At 41.0% G+C, this 13896-nt stretch overlaps 1 protein-coding gene across 2 annotated transcripts in view; it reads right to left on the minus strand.

Moving 5' to 3' along the window:
• HCN1 (hyperpolarization activated cyclic nucleotide gated potassium channel 1) overlaps nucleotides 1-13896 on the minus strand; it is a 180189-nt gene that overhangs the window by 148842 nt on the left and 17451 nt on the right. For both annotated transcript variants that reach the window (XR_008332695.1, XM_053408051.1), the window contains exon 2: nucleotides 1618-2041. Coding sequence is in view for 1 of the 2 variants with exons in the window: in XM_053408051.1 (XP_053264026.1) it covers nucleotides 1618-2041 (424 nt within the window). In the remaining variant the exon portion in view is untranslated. The remainder of the gene's footprint in view (nucleotides 1-1617; nucleotides 2042-13896) is intronic.

Below are 13896 nucleotides of genomic sequence, written 5' to 3' on the forward strand. Positions count from 1 at the left end.
AGAGTTCCCATCATTCTTTGTGAGAAGCCATGACTCTATAAAATAGTATGATATTACTTTAAATACATAGTGCAGACGGGGCCTTAGTTGGATATCACCTCTTGCGTCTGTATTGGTCAAAAGCATGCATTAACCTTGAATCATTTATTTATAGTACCTATAAATTCCCTTCCTCTCCCATAAGATCAAAGTTATGTATTAAAAAAGAAGACATTAAAACCATGTAAGGAATAGGGAAAGAGGCAGCGTGGAATAGCAATAGAGAAATAAACAAAAAACAACAACATACTGAACCTCTCATCCAACTTTCATTCAGAAACATACTTTTCATACGTAGTTATTATCTAGGCTGCATTTATGAGACTCAAGAAGAGAAGAAAACTGATCCAAGTTGCTGGCTGGGGTTCAGCATGGCAAACTGGTTAATGCCATTTACCTCAAATTAGTGAAGGGACACGAATATTTTTCACTTCTTCAAGATCTTCACCAAATCTTATTTACTGCCATTAGAGCTGCTTGTCAAAATTCAGTTACATTTCATGGGACCACATACATTACACAGTTCTTCTTTTCTTTTATACGGTGGCTACATATTGATGAAATTATTTTCTGGTCTTCCTCAGTATCCTCAAGGATGCAGTATCCCCACAGGGACAGCGAAGCAACTGCACATGACTCTGCTCCAATGCACATTCATAATTCTATCTGCTTAAGTTAAAATAAAATGGCTCACCTCAATTCACTACACTCATCACTTTTCTTACTGAAGAGATTGAGGAAATGAGAAAGGACTGTGCTCCCCACTGGCTTAGGGCTACTACCGCAACACACACAAACACAAGACCAGTTCAAAGGGATCATGGGAAGATTGCCACTAGCTTATGACTAAAGTAATATTTGAAATGACTATTATTATAAATATGAACATAGGGAGAGCCTGCTGGATCAGAACAGTAGTCCATCTAGTCCAATCATAGGAGTAAACTCCTAAAGGCCAAAGTCCCTTCTCCCCCTCCAATAAAACACTTAAGCCCCCCTCTGCCAGTTGATGGGTATTGCCATTCAAATGGTGCATGTGTAGGGCTTGCCTCTTGCCTTCAATATTTTATTCAACTTGACGCCCTTGAGTCCAGCATCCTATTCTCACATTGGCCAACCAGATGAAAGGAGTGCAACAGCATTCTTCCCCCCGCCCCTACATTTTCCAGCAACTGGTGTTCAAAAGCACACAGCCGCCAAGAATGGACAAGCCACTACAGAAAGTAGAATTATTACATGAAACAAATACCAGTCAGACTAATCAAGCTGAATAGTGCTGACTGCTCATTTTAGCCTTTCTGGAAAAGTCCACCCACCCTGCTCCTGTAGCCTTAATAAATGTATCCTGAATCTTTATTTAGTTTTAATAATACTGCTCAGACATCATCAAAAGTAGCACAAAGTAAACAATATTGGACAAGATAAAATGCTACACCGCACCCAGCAAGTAACCCTACCATTTCCTAACTTTAATCAGAACTATGAAGTCTCAGTTGGCTGCAACATCTCAACATAAGATCTTTTCTTTCTTTTTTAAAAAAGCATCCATTTGATGAATATACAAAAGGAAAATCTTACCTCTTCCCACTGGTGAATGTATCTTATTAATCTTGAAAGCCGTAATAAACGCAGCAGACTGAGGATTTTTGTGAACCTTACAATACGAAGTGCTCTAGCAGTCTTGTAGACTTCTGAGTCCATCCCTTTTTCTACAATGAGAAAGATATAATCCACTGGTATTGATGAGATGAAGTCAACCACGAACCAGCTCTTTAAATAATTCATCTTGATGACTTTGGGGTCCAGGATTATCTCAGAGCTGTCCTCATTAACAGTGCCAGTTCTAAAGTTCATTATCAAGTCCAACAGAAACACAGTATCTGATGCTACATTGAAAATAATCCACGGTGTGGTTGTCTGCTCTGTGAAGAATGTGATCCCAACAGGAATAATGACAAGATTTCCAACCATCATGATAAGCATTATTAAGTCCCAGTAAAACCTAAGAGAAGATAGAAAACACAATAATTGAACAAAGCAAAAAATACTATTTTCTTGCAGTATAATTAAATTGTATATTGTAAGGCTTTTAAAAATTAGAAGAGATGTGATTATAACACAGATAACCATCAACATGCTGTCCTAGACAGCAGAGCATATTGGTAAATATCTACTACATTCATGTTTGTTGAATGAAGTGCCCTTACCTTCAAAAAGGCAGGAGACTTTTCTTGGTCAAATGCACGGACGGTACAGTGGTACCTCAGGTTAAGAACTTAATTTGTTCCAGAGGTCCGTTCTTAACCTGAAGCTGCACTTAACCTGAAGCACCACTTTAACTAATGGGGCCTTGCACTGCTGCTGCACTGCAAGAGCACGATTTCTGTTCTCATCCTGAAGCAAAGTTCTTAACCCGAGGTAATATTTCTGGGTTAGCGGAGTCTGTAACCTGAAACGTATGTAACCCGAGGTACCACTGTATAGCCTAATGCGGTCCCCTCCAGATGTTATGGAACTACGACTCCTATAAAATCTTATTACTGGCTCTCACTGGAACCAATGGGAGTTTTAGTCCAAAATATCTGGAGGGCACCAAGTTGGGAAAGGTTAGCATTTAACAATGCCATTTATATCAGACTGTCTGTGTTGGATTGAGAAAAAAACACAAGCTTTAATCCCATTGACTAAATTTTAAGTGAAGGTAGCTAGCTTCAGTATAAATGTGCATGGGAGCACAAGACCAGGCCCCACTCAATAGAAGGAGCATGAGAACTGCCAAGTGCAGCAGGGCACATGAAGAAAAAACATGTGGTCATCTCAAGAGTCCAGGGGTCCTGTAGAAACATTATGTCCAGAATCTAAAATTACCCGACTCAGCCACTAGGCTAAACAGAGCAACGCTCTCTTAGTACTGCTGCTCTTCTGGAAAACTCTGCTTAGGGATGAATACCACTGGTTTTTAGCAAGTGTGGGTTTTTAAAAAATAATAATAATAATAATCTCAAAAGACCTTTGAATGACAAGTTGGTGGATTGAATTCTACTGCTATTTCCTGTTCAATGAAATAAAGCTTTAAAGGAACACCGTTGTTTAAAAACATTAAGGATCCCTGACATCCATGTGTGATCTGAACTAATCAGAGGGCATCAGAATACTGAATTCTGCACCCACTGTAAAACTCTCTCCTTGAATAGCACAATTGCAAAACACACACTTTCTTGGTCATATGATTAGGAGAGATCTTTTTGATGGGGATTACTTGTTAAGACAAAGGGAGAGAATTCCTGCTATTATATCCAGAGAGTATAAGCAAGTTCTGCCATTCCTTCCTACCAGTTGATTGGCATATGGAATAAATGCAGCATTGTGCTGAAGAATTAGCTTATCATTCCATGGCATATTTGAAAGGATGAGTTGCATTTGGTAGATTTTTCCCCCAGCCTTCCTGTCAAAACCTATCAATGTGTTTACATAAAAATGAACTGGTGCCTGCTGTTAATCATGAATACTTTGGCAGCCCAATGAAATTCACTCTTGGTCTCCCTCCAAATGCAAAGCCAAAATGTACCAGAATAAGCTTAATGACAAATGGACAATATATAGCCTGCTCCCGTTTCTATGTATCTTCTTCTTCTTGCTTTCCAGCCCATAACACATGAGTAATATATAGCCTGTCCACTGAGAAAATGGAGCACTTGTGCTCACTGGAAGGCTCTTACAGAGAACATAGGAGCTGCCTTATACAAATCAGACCAGTGGTCTGTCTAGATTAGTTTTGCATATTCTCTCCAGCATTTCAAGCAATAATACAACAAACAACAATCTGACCCAACAAATCATTACAAAGCAATACACAATTCCTACAGCCTACCTCCAGGTTAAACAAGCATTTTGTGCAGAATATAGGGATCATTGGTTCTTGCAACCACTGATAAAAACTTTGCCACTGCTAATGTTCTAGCATTTGTCCGGTCTTCCAATAGGAACCTGACATAGTGAGCCTCTGATTTTCCCGGGAAAGGTACCAGCAAGGGTAGTATCAGTTCAGCCCTGGCTTGCTCATATTTTGCACAGTGCAACAAAATATGTTTTATGGAATCGATGTCTTGAGCACACGAGCAAAGTCTGTTCTGGTAGGGAACTCCTCTCAACCTGCCATCCAACACTGAAGAAGGAAAGACGTTTAGTCTGGCTTTGGTGAAAAGCCTTCGATAGTTTGGTACTGTCAGGTTTTTAATGTAAGATGTTAACTTAAAGACAAGCAAGAATATTTTTCAGCTCTACCTTGAGCTGCTGAGACGTTTCTGCATGCAATTCATGCACTCTACCACTGAGCTACGGCCTGTCCTCAGAAGGTGTTGCGGCCATCATCCATGCTGTGAAACACAGCATGTATGACACACTTTTTAGAGTATTATAATGTTGCTATGCTATGTTTGCCAATGTGCATGATGTCTAAAAGAGCCACTAACCCCACAGCCACAACAGACAAGGTTGACTCAGTTCTGGGAAGCAGCCTGCTAGGCAATGTTGCCCATACTTGCACCAAAACCTAAGGGCCACATTGTTTAATTTCAGTTTCAATAATTTCCATCCTATACCCAGATGTACCTCGAAGTGGTTCACGATAAACAACTGCAAACCATGAAATATGAAGTTGCAAATATAAACAAGCAGTTAAGATAACGCTCACTGGAATAAACGTTACCTATGCATGCAAGCAACAAATAAAGGATAATATGGAGGGAGGAACCAGGTACGCCATATTGATGTCCTAGGAGGAAAATGTGGCATAATAATGAATTGGGTTCAGAATGACTGCATGGAAACAAAGTATATCATAATGTTGGGATACATTAGCCATTAAAAAAAAAAGGATTGCTGGACAAAAGCAATTCCTGAACGATTGTTCTCAACATACTGAGAACAATAATTTCAACAATAAAAGTTGGCATTGGCCGAAACACCTTTCAAGTAATTGATATACTTCATATACATTATTTTAATTAACATGTGAAAACATTTAGGGGCTGAAGTAAAAGCTTGCCCCTTTTCAACCTCTGCAATGTCAGTAGACAAGGCTTCTGCTTCTCGTGAATTTTTTGTTTTCACTTGAAGGATGCTCTCTCACAAAAGGGGAATGCACCGACACATGCACAAAATCAGGAATTTCAACTCATCAGTATTCAAGTGTATCTTTAGCAATGAATACCACTCATAGCTAATGTGAAATCGGGGCCTATCTAAATAACAGTCAAGGGCTTAACAAACACCAAGTAATTAATGCTGTTACGTTCACTATACTGTGAAGTGTTACATAACCCCAAGTGACATTATATTAATACAGAACACATTAGTGAAGGGCATACACACACACACAAACACACACACACAAAAGCAGGAAGGTTTTCAGATCAATTTCCTATAGTTTACTTCCTTCCTAAAGCCAAATCTTTACACTTGAAGTTCCAATTAGAACAGGCACCCCCAAACTCGGTCCTCCAGATGTTTTAGGACTACAATTCCCATCATCCCTGACCACTGGTCCTGTTAGCTAGGGATGACGGGAGTTGTAGTCCCAAAACATCTGGAGGGCCAAGTTTGGGGGTGCCTGAATTAGAACAATTGAGCTACTTTCCCATCCCTACCAAATTGTTTTATGCTGGGGAGAACTGTCTTTCACACCTTACTTTAATAATAAAAAGTACATTTACATAGCACTTTAAGGTATTCACAGCATTTCACATACATTCTTCCACAAGCATTAACATTTGTCCCTTTTACAATACAATGCTATTATGCATGTCGACCTAGAAGCAATCCCCATTGAGTTCAATGGGCCTTACTCCTGCATGAATGTGTATACAATGTGGGGCTGCAGAGTGAGGAGGAATTTCTGGCAATTGCTTCCCACCCTATTCCCCTGACAGAAACCTTGCCATTAGCTGAGCAACATCTATGGATGCAACCCAGTGCTGACATTTTTAAGTTAATGGGATTATTACTATTATTATTATTTTAACTTGGCTGCATTCAGCAATTCCTGTTCTCAATAAATGCTGTGGAAAGATTGCCAACTCGCACATCTTATGGTGTGGGCCATGTATCTGCATGCAAAGAAGCTTTGTCAAGCTCTGAGCCAAAGCTTGCCACTTCATGACTATTGCAGGGTGGGAAAGGAGATGTCTCATCGTTAAGCAATTTTCTGCTTTTAAAAACGTGCATTTTAAAGGAATGTAGGCTTATTATTTGCAAGGCCATGCATAGAGAAAAAGAACTGGTAAAATGTCAACTTTGTTCATCGGCCCTGACATTCAAATTATTTCTGGGGGTTTGTAGATACTACACTGTCCTTCAGTATTGATCAAATTATTTCACATCTCAATGCAATATGGTATTTCATGGCATGCTGTAGGGGAGTACTTTTAGCTCTTGAATCTCTTGTGTTGCATTTTCTCTAGGTTTGGACTTCAGCAGTTCATCTGCGGTCCCTGCAGCAAAATTCAATATGTGCCCAGACATGTGCAGATACAACCCTGTTACCTGCCGTAACAGGGGGAGGGAAGAACCAGATTTTTGGCACATTTTGCCTTTTGGTTGCCCAAATATTCTCTATCTCTCTCACACATATGCACAACCAAATCATCTTAAAGAAAATGTCACCAAATGTCTATCTCCCTTCTATTTGGTCTAGAGTGAAATTACTCCTTAGCCAACAGGCTGCAGGCAGAAGGACATTAAATGCCTGAATGACTCTGGTATAGAATTCAGCCACCGCGTTTTCATTTCCTGATCCATTCCCATGGCTCTTGCAGAAGCTGTGATACATAGAAAATAAAGCCAGGCATGGCACATAACACGTGTGTCTTGGACTCTGCAGTAGGGATGGGCAATGAATTGATACATCATCCAAAATCAGTTTGAAGTCCACATCGTGATAACGGTTTCATAATATTTGGCATGGCGATATATCGCAAAGCACAATGTGTATGTGCTTTGTAAAAAAATCACAATATGGGGAAAACTCTGAAGCCAGTCATTACTTCTCTCATGATTCCTGCTGCTCCTGTTGCTCTGTACTATAAATTAACAGTTGCGATGTATGTACAATATGTAACAACAGTTGTAACAGTATGTAACAGTAAAAATGAATCCATCTTAGACCCCTAAGTAGTAGCAGTTGCCAGGATATTATGCTGTTCACCTCTACACAGTTACATCCCATGATATAGACACTGTGATATACCAGTATATTGACATGTTTACCTGGTGATATATCACAATGTTGAAAACCAGATATCGCCTAGCCCTACTCTGGAATCTGAGCCACTACTTGAGTACAAACTGTAGCTGAGAAGCTGCTTTCAGATATCAAACAAGTTTTCAATGTGCACGTTTGCACAGATCATCACCACCCAAGTATACTCACTCTTCAAATTTTCATTTCTTCCCTCCTCCTCAGCTTCAGTGACACTCTTTGTTTCTTAAAGCCTTGTATTCCATGGGCTAAATCAGTGGCAAACTGATTTAAAGGCACCATTCAAACAAGGATATGGAGCCAGAGTATGATTTTGGTCTGTTGCTCTAGTTTGGATGGAGCCTTTAAATCACAGTTTCTCAGTATGAATTTCTGTGGTTTAAGACACTGCATGAGCTGCCCTGGATTATGGCACAAGGAGGGATGGTCAAGGAGGGTGACCATGCATTGGCCATACATTCCCAGGTCAATGAGCCATGCTTTATCAGACTAGGACTGCGTCATTGAAACCAGGCACCTGTATGTAATTTCCACTATGGGCATTTCTATTTAAGGATAATCAAAGGATAAAAACAAATCAAAATCACCTGGACGTCTGTCCACTCTTTCCTTCAGTGAATTTCATGAAGTACAGATTAAGGCACTCAGCAGTTATCCATTTAACCTTGCAAGCTTTAGCATTACAAATACCATTATTGCCAATGCATTTAGCTTCCATTTAAGAATATTTATCCCTAAAGCTAAGTACTAAAATCTCAGATATGCAAATGCTTCCATTAATTTTTGTCTTTTAAAAGTCAGCAAGTGGAATCAGAACTGGGGAAACAGCTCATCACTAATCATTTATAACATAATTTTGAGTGCAGAATCAACCTTCACTGGCCATGTGCCACACTTTAAAAAAAATAATCAAAATGTAATTTCTTAGTAGCTACATGCACATTAATATTTTTCCCCTTCTTCATGAATTTGCTCTTCATTAGCACCATTAAGCATTATTTAATGCCTGAAACTTGCTTGGGCAAAAGGGTACAACTCCGTGTTTGCTTCAGTTCTGTGAGAAGAGAGTGAAGAAGAGGAAGCAAAGTTAAATCAGATCAAGCACAAAATGCATGTGCAAATAATGGATGTTTGCATAAGGAAAGTGACACCAGAATTTGATTTGCCAATTTATAAAACACCATTAAGAAGCAGAAAGCACTACGCGCTCCATTATTACATCTTATTAGAGTCGCAGTTTGCGACGTGGTAATTTCTACAGCTCAGAGCTAAATATTTAAGAGCCATGTTATCAGACATTTGAGGGGGAGAACTGACAGACAGATCCAATGCTCATGAACTATCCCAGAAGAGCCTGCGGCCTCGAGCCACTGCCCCATTGAGTCCTGCATCCTGTTCTCACAGTGGCCAATTGCCTGTGGGAAAGCCAAAGGCAGGATCTGAGCACAAGAGCATATTCCCCTCTGTGGTTTCCAGAGAAGGGAGCGCGAGGGTCATCTAGTCCGTGCAATGCACAAATCTTTCGCCTAACGTGGGGTTCGAACCCACGAACCTGAGATTAAGAGTCTCATGCTCTGGGGACTGAGCTATGCCTCAAGCAACTAACTATACAATCACATTTATAGCCATCTCCCCTACCCCCCCAAAAAAAAATTAATCCCCTCTTCAAGCAAAAAGAGGCTTCCGAATCAAAAATTCATATATGTATATATACACCAGGAACAAAGCGGAATTATTTCACACAATCCTGTTCCACCAGCACAACGTATATTTTGGAAATGCATTCCGCTCTGCCGTCTGCACTCTCTGAAACCCTTTGAACAAAAATCTCTCTGATCCCTGGGAGTTCAAAGTATACCTAGTTCCTTAATGACTTTGCACAGCACTGCCACAGCTGTTCCTTTGCTTCAGACACACAAAGAACAGGTTAAAGGTGGCCAGAGAAAGTGTTTCCCTTAAAGTAAGTTGCCCATAGCTGCCGCTAACTGATAAGCTGCTCTTAAAATAAGCACTTGACGAACCTTAGGTCACCGGCACTAGTGACCCAATACGTCTCTTCCTTTTTATTTTGTTGATAAACAACTTTATCCTCAGTAGTTAAAACTTCCCTTTTCTACATCTTGGGATATGAAGTTGCTGCACTTTAAATCAAATTTGTATTTCAAGTCTCTTGTCTCTGCAGACAGTTTTATTATCGTTATCATCATCATCGTTAAAAATGCTTCTATCAAAACAGTACATCAAGCGCACAGAGAGAAAACAGGGAAAGCTAATAAGGACCTTTTTGCAGGAAACAGTGCAAATAACGCTGAAATTAAAACGAAGGGGAAATGGTAGGTTGCATTACATATTTGGCAAACGGTTATCCAATGAGTCAAGGGGAAACTGGGGCCTTCCAGATGTGGTTGGACTCTGCCTCCCATCAGTCCCAGAATGATGTGAGGGTTGCAGACCAACAACATCTGGAAGGCCGCAGATTCCCCATCCTGCACCAGGCATTCAGAAAAAATGCAGCTATTCTGCCAGCTGTCCACCTTCATCGCTTAGGAAAGGAGCTGAGTCAGGTTTGTTTTGGCAGAGCCAGTCTGGTTTAGTGGTTAGAGCATTGGGCCCTTAGGATTCCTGTTCAGCCATGAAGCTCACTGGGTGATCTTGGTCCAATCGCTGCCCCTCAGCCTTGCCTACTTCATAGGGTTGCTGGGGGGGGGGAATGAGGAGTGAGGGAACCACAGATGCCATCTTGACCTCCTTGGAGGAAAGATAGGGTGTACATACCGGTAATACAATTAAGTAAAACAAATTAAATGTAGGTGGCAGCCAACATGGTAACCTCCAAGTGGATTTTGGACTCCATCTCCCATCCTCTGTGACCATTAGCCAAACTGGTCAAGGCTGCTGAGAGCTGAAGTCCAACAACATATGCAGAGCACCATGTGGACTACCCCAGCTTCCCTTAATATTTAGGAAGTTGTCACATACAGAACCTGCAATTCTTGTCCATTTAACTTCTCTCCCCGCCGCTGCCATCCCCCAACACACTTCTGATAACTATTATCAGAGGCTGGGGACAATTACAGTGGCAGCCTCAAACGACACTTGCAAGATATATTGCTTCCCAATCAGGAGGTTGCTTCTAATTTGTACTTAGGATTTTTCAAACGCATTTCAGCTACCTTGCAACATCCACAGATTTTCAGTTAAGTGCTCATATTTAGTGGCTTTCCCCCCAAGTAATAATACCTTTATTGTCAATGTACAACCTCTGTACAATGAAATTAACTGAGTACAATATTCTTTTAGCCACTTTGCATATTTCTGGTTTTCTGAGCAGAGCAAGTTATCTACATTTATTTATTTGAGGTCCCCCCCCCTTTTCTACAGCCTGAGCAGCACACTTGGGACTGAAAACAAAATCTAAAAACAGGACCGTGGCCAAAAATGGCTCCTATTTTATGTAAGACAGGGGCAGACAAAACGAGATGAACACTTAAAGGCATTTTTATAACACGTATCAGAAAGTATCGCCAAAACGAAAGGAATATAAATGCATCACATTTATTTCAGCAGCAGTGCCACGTTCGAATCTCAGAACGGTCTAACAGACATAGATTATTTGCTTCGCTGTTATGCTCCTTTTCTCCTGTATCAAAATGAGGACAGCACTTTAAGTGTGTGCTTAAAACATGAGCAACAGGTGCATCTCCGCTACTGAATATGGCTTTAGCAGACTTAAACCCGAAATATCAAACACACTTAAATGTCAGATTTGCAGGACCACTGAACAAAACAGAAGGATAGATTGTATCTTGGAGACATGGAAGGATTTTTCTTTCTTTCTTATAAATCATTAAGCCTGAAACAAAGCCCAACAGTCAAGACTGCATTAACTGCTACGTTAAATAAAATTAATAAGGTTTAAAATTAAGTAGAGTTTTAGCAGAGGGTCTCTCTAGGGACCACATCCCATTTTTCCTCTTTGTGCAGGACTCTCCACTTGAGCAACTCCAACTCATTAGAGCCACAGGCAGAAAAGCCAGTGGTAATGACCTGGGAGACCTGAGTTTAAATTCCTTCTCTGCCATGAAACTCACTGGCAACCCAGTCAGATGGGTGGGGTAATGATGATGATGCTGTTACTGGGTGACCCTGAGCTGGTCAGTGTCTCAGTCTTACCTCCTTCACAGGGCAGTTGAGAGCATAAAATGGAGAAGAGAACCATGTATGTCACCTTCAAAGCTTTGGAGGAAAGGTGCTGTATAAATGCACTACATTGAAGGGATGCGATGTTAGGATTTCTCCCTCAATTCACCTATTCCCATCATCTCCTCCTTGCAGCCTTAAAGGTAAAGGTAAAGGGACCCCTGGCCATTAGGTCCAGTCATGGACAACTCTGGGGTTGCGGTGCTCATGTTCCTTTATTGGCCGAGGGAGCCGGAGTACAGCTTCCGGGTCATGTGGCCAGCATGACTAAGCCACTTCTGGCGAACCAGAGCAGCACACAGAAACACTGTTTACCTTCCCGCTGGAGCAGTACCTATTTATCTACTTGCACTTTGACGTGCTTTCGAACTACTAGGTTGGCAGGAGCAGGGACCGAGCTACGGGAGCTCACCCCGTTGTGGGGATTCAAACCGCCAACCTTCTGATTGGCAAGCCCTAGGCTCTGTGGTTTAACCCACAGCACCACCCGCGGCCCTCCCCTTGCAGCCTTATATCCTACAAATAAAAGACCAACTGCACTAGCCTTCACCAAATCATTTGTATTTGCTCTACTCTATTTGTTCAAGTACTGTACACTATATTTTAAATTACAGCCAAACCAAAACAAAGGATGGGAGTTAAATACGTAGGCTGAAATAATCACATCACAGCAATCAAAGTCCTAAACATGATGCGGTATTATGCAGAGATATGCATAACTTGAATTTTCCAAGTTTGCTTATTAAGACAGAAAAGTCTCTAGAATTCTAACTAACTAATTTAAATTCCCTGATTGGCAGCTAACAAGTCTGTTAGTGGATTGACAAGCAAGGTGCGTTTCATCACCACAAGAAGGGAAAGCATAGAACATGAGTAGGCAAACTAAGGCCCGGGGGCCGGATTCAGCCCAGTCACCTTCTAAATCTGACCCATGGACGGTCTGGGAATCAGTGTGTTTTTACATGAATAGAATGTGTCCTTTTATTTAAAATGCATCTCTGGGTTATTTGTGGGGCATAGGAATTTCTTTTCTTTTCAAAATATAGTCCAGCTCCCCATAAGGTCTGAGGGACAGTGGACTGGCCCCTGGCTGAAAAAGTTTGCTGACCCCTGGCATAGAACATCAGAATACTGCAGATGATAACTGTTAAGTTGTGGGTGAACATATCAGACGACACAGCAATTCTTTAAACAGCTCTTGTTTATTCACAGGCCAGGACAGAACTGAACTGAAGGGTTCAGCCAGCCTGCTTATATAGAGCTCCAGTACAACGTTACTGTAACAACTTTCTAAAACTATCCAATCACTGAACGTCACTTTCGATCCCTTATTTGCATAACTATCTACAGTATCCCCCTGCTGGCCCAGGGTGAGAACTTCGGTACATAACAATAACAACTTGGGACCAGTTTACCTGAGAGATCGCCTTACCCCTGTATGCCATGTGACCATTTTAATCTGCAGAACTGGCACAGTTACAGGTGCCAAGTAATACCTGCATTTATAAGAAATCGGAACTTTGGAACTCCCTGGTCATTGACATCAGGCAGGCACCGTTGCTGTACTCTTTTCAGCACCTGCTAAAAACATTCCTGTTAGGAGAACCCTAACCAGATGTGCAGAATGTTGATGTGCATTTCAATCTGCTTTTAGTTTATTGCTGATTTTATTTTTAATTTTTTAACTTGTTTTAAATACAGTGGTACCTCGAGTTACAGACACTTCAGGTTACAGCTGCTTCAGGTTACAGACTCCACCAACCCAGAAATTGTACCTCGGGTTAAGAACTTTGCTTCAGGATGAGAACAGAAATCGTGCAGCGGGAGGCCCCATTAGCTAAAGTGGTGCTTCAGATTAAGAACAGTTTCAGGTTAAGAACGGACCTCCAGAACAAATTAAGTTCTTAACCAGAGGTGCCACTGTAGTTGTTTTCAACTGTTTTACTGATAAATTTATTGTTTCATTCTCTTTACGAACCATTTTGAGGTTTTGTTGTTTTACCATCGGTGTATTAATTTTATGAAGTAAACAAGTAAAATAAACAATGTGTAGTTTCAGGTCTTGCCCTTCAGCAGGAGCACTTAAATTTGCAGCGTGTGCATTTGGTTTTCAAATACTGGTCCATGGCAACATTTAAATTAACAGCTAACCTGCCCAAATGAAGACAATATTATCTGCGAAGCTATTGTGCCTGCAGAAAGGTGGAAACTGAATGCAATCCTGCACAGTAATCAGATACTGAAATGGCAGAGGAATGCAGCCAGTCAATCGTGACAGGGGTCTGGTTGGAATCACTAAATCTGTGAAGCATCATAAAACTTATTTTTCTTTTTTCTTTTTTGTCGATGGGGCGGGGCAGTCAATCAAGGCAAAAATTACCCTGAAGAAGCTCTGGTGC

This window comes from Podarcis raffonei, chromosome 11, assembly GCF_027172205.1.
Source record: "Podarcis raffonei isolate rPodRaf1 chromosome 11, rPodRaf1.pri, whole genome shotgun sequence".
Taxonomy (NCBI): Eukaryota; Metazoa; Chordata; class Lepidosauria; order Squamata; family Lacertidae; genus Podarcis; species Podarcis raffonei.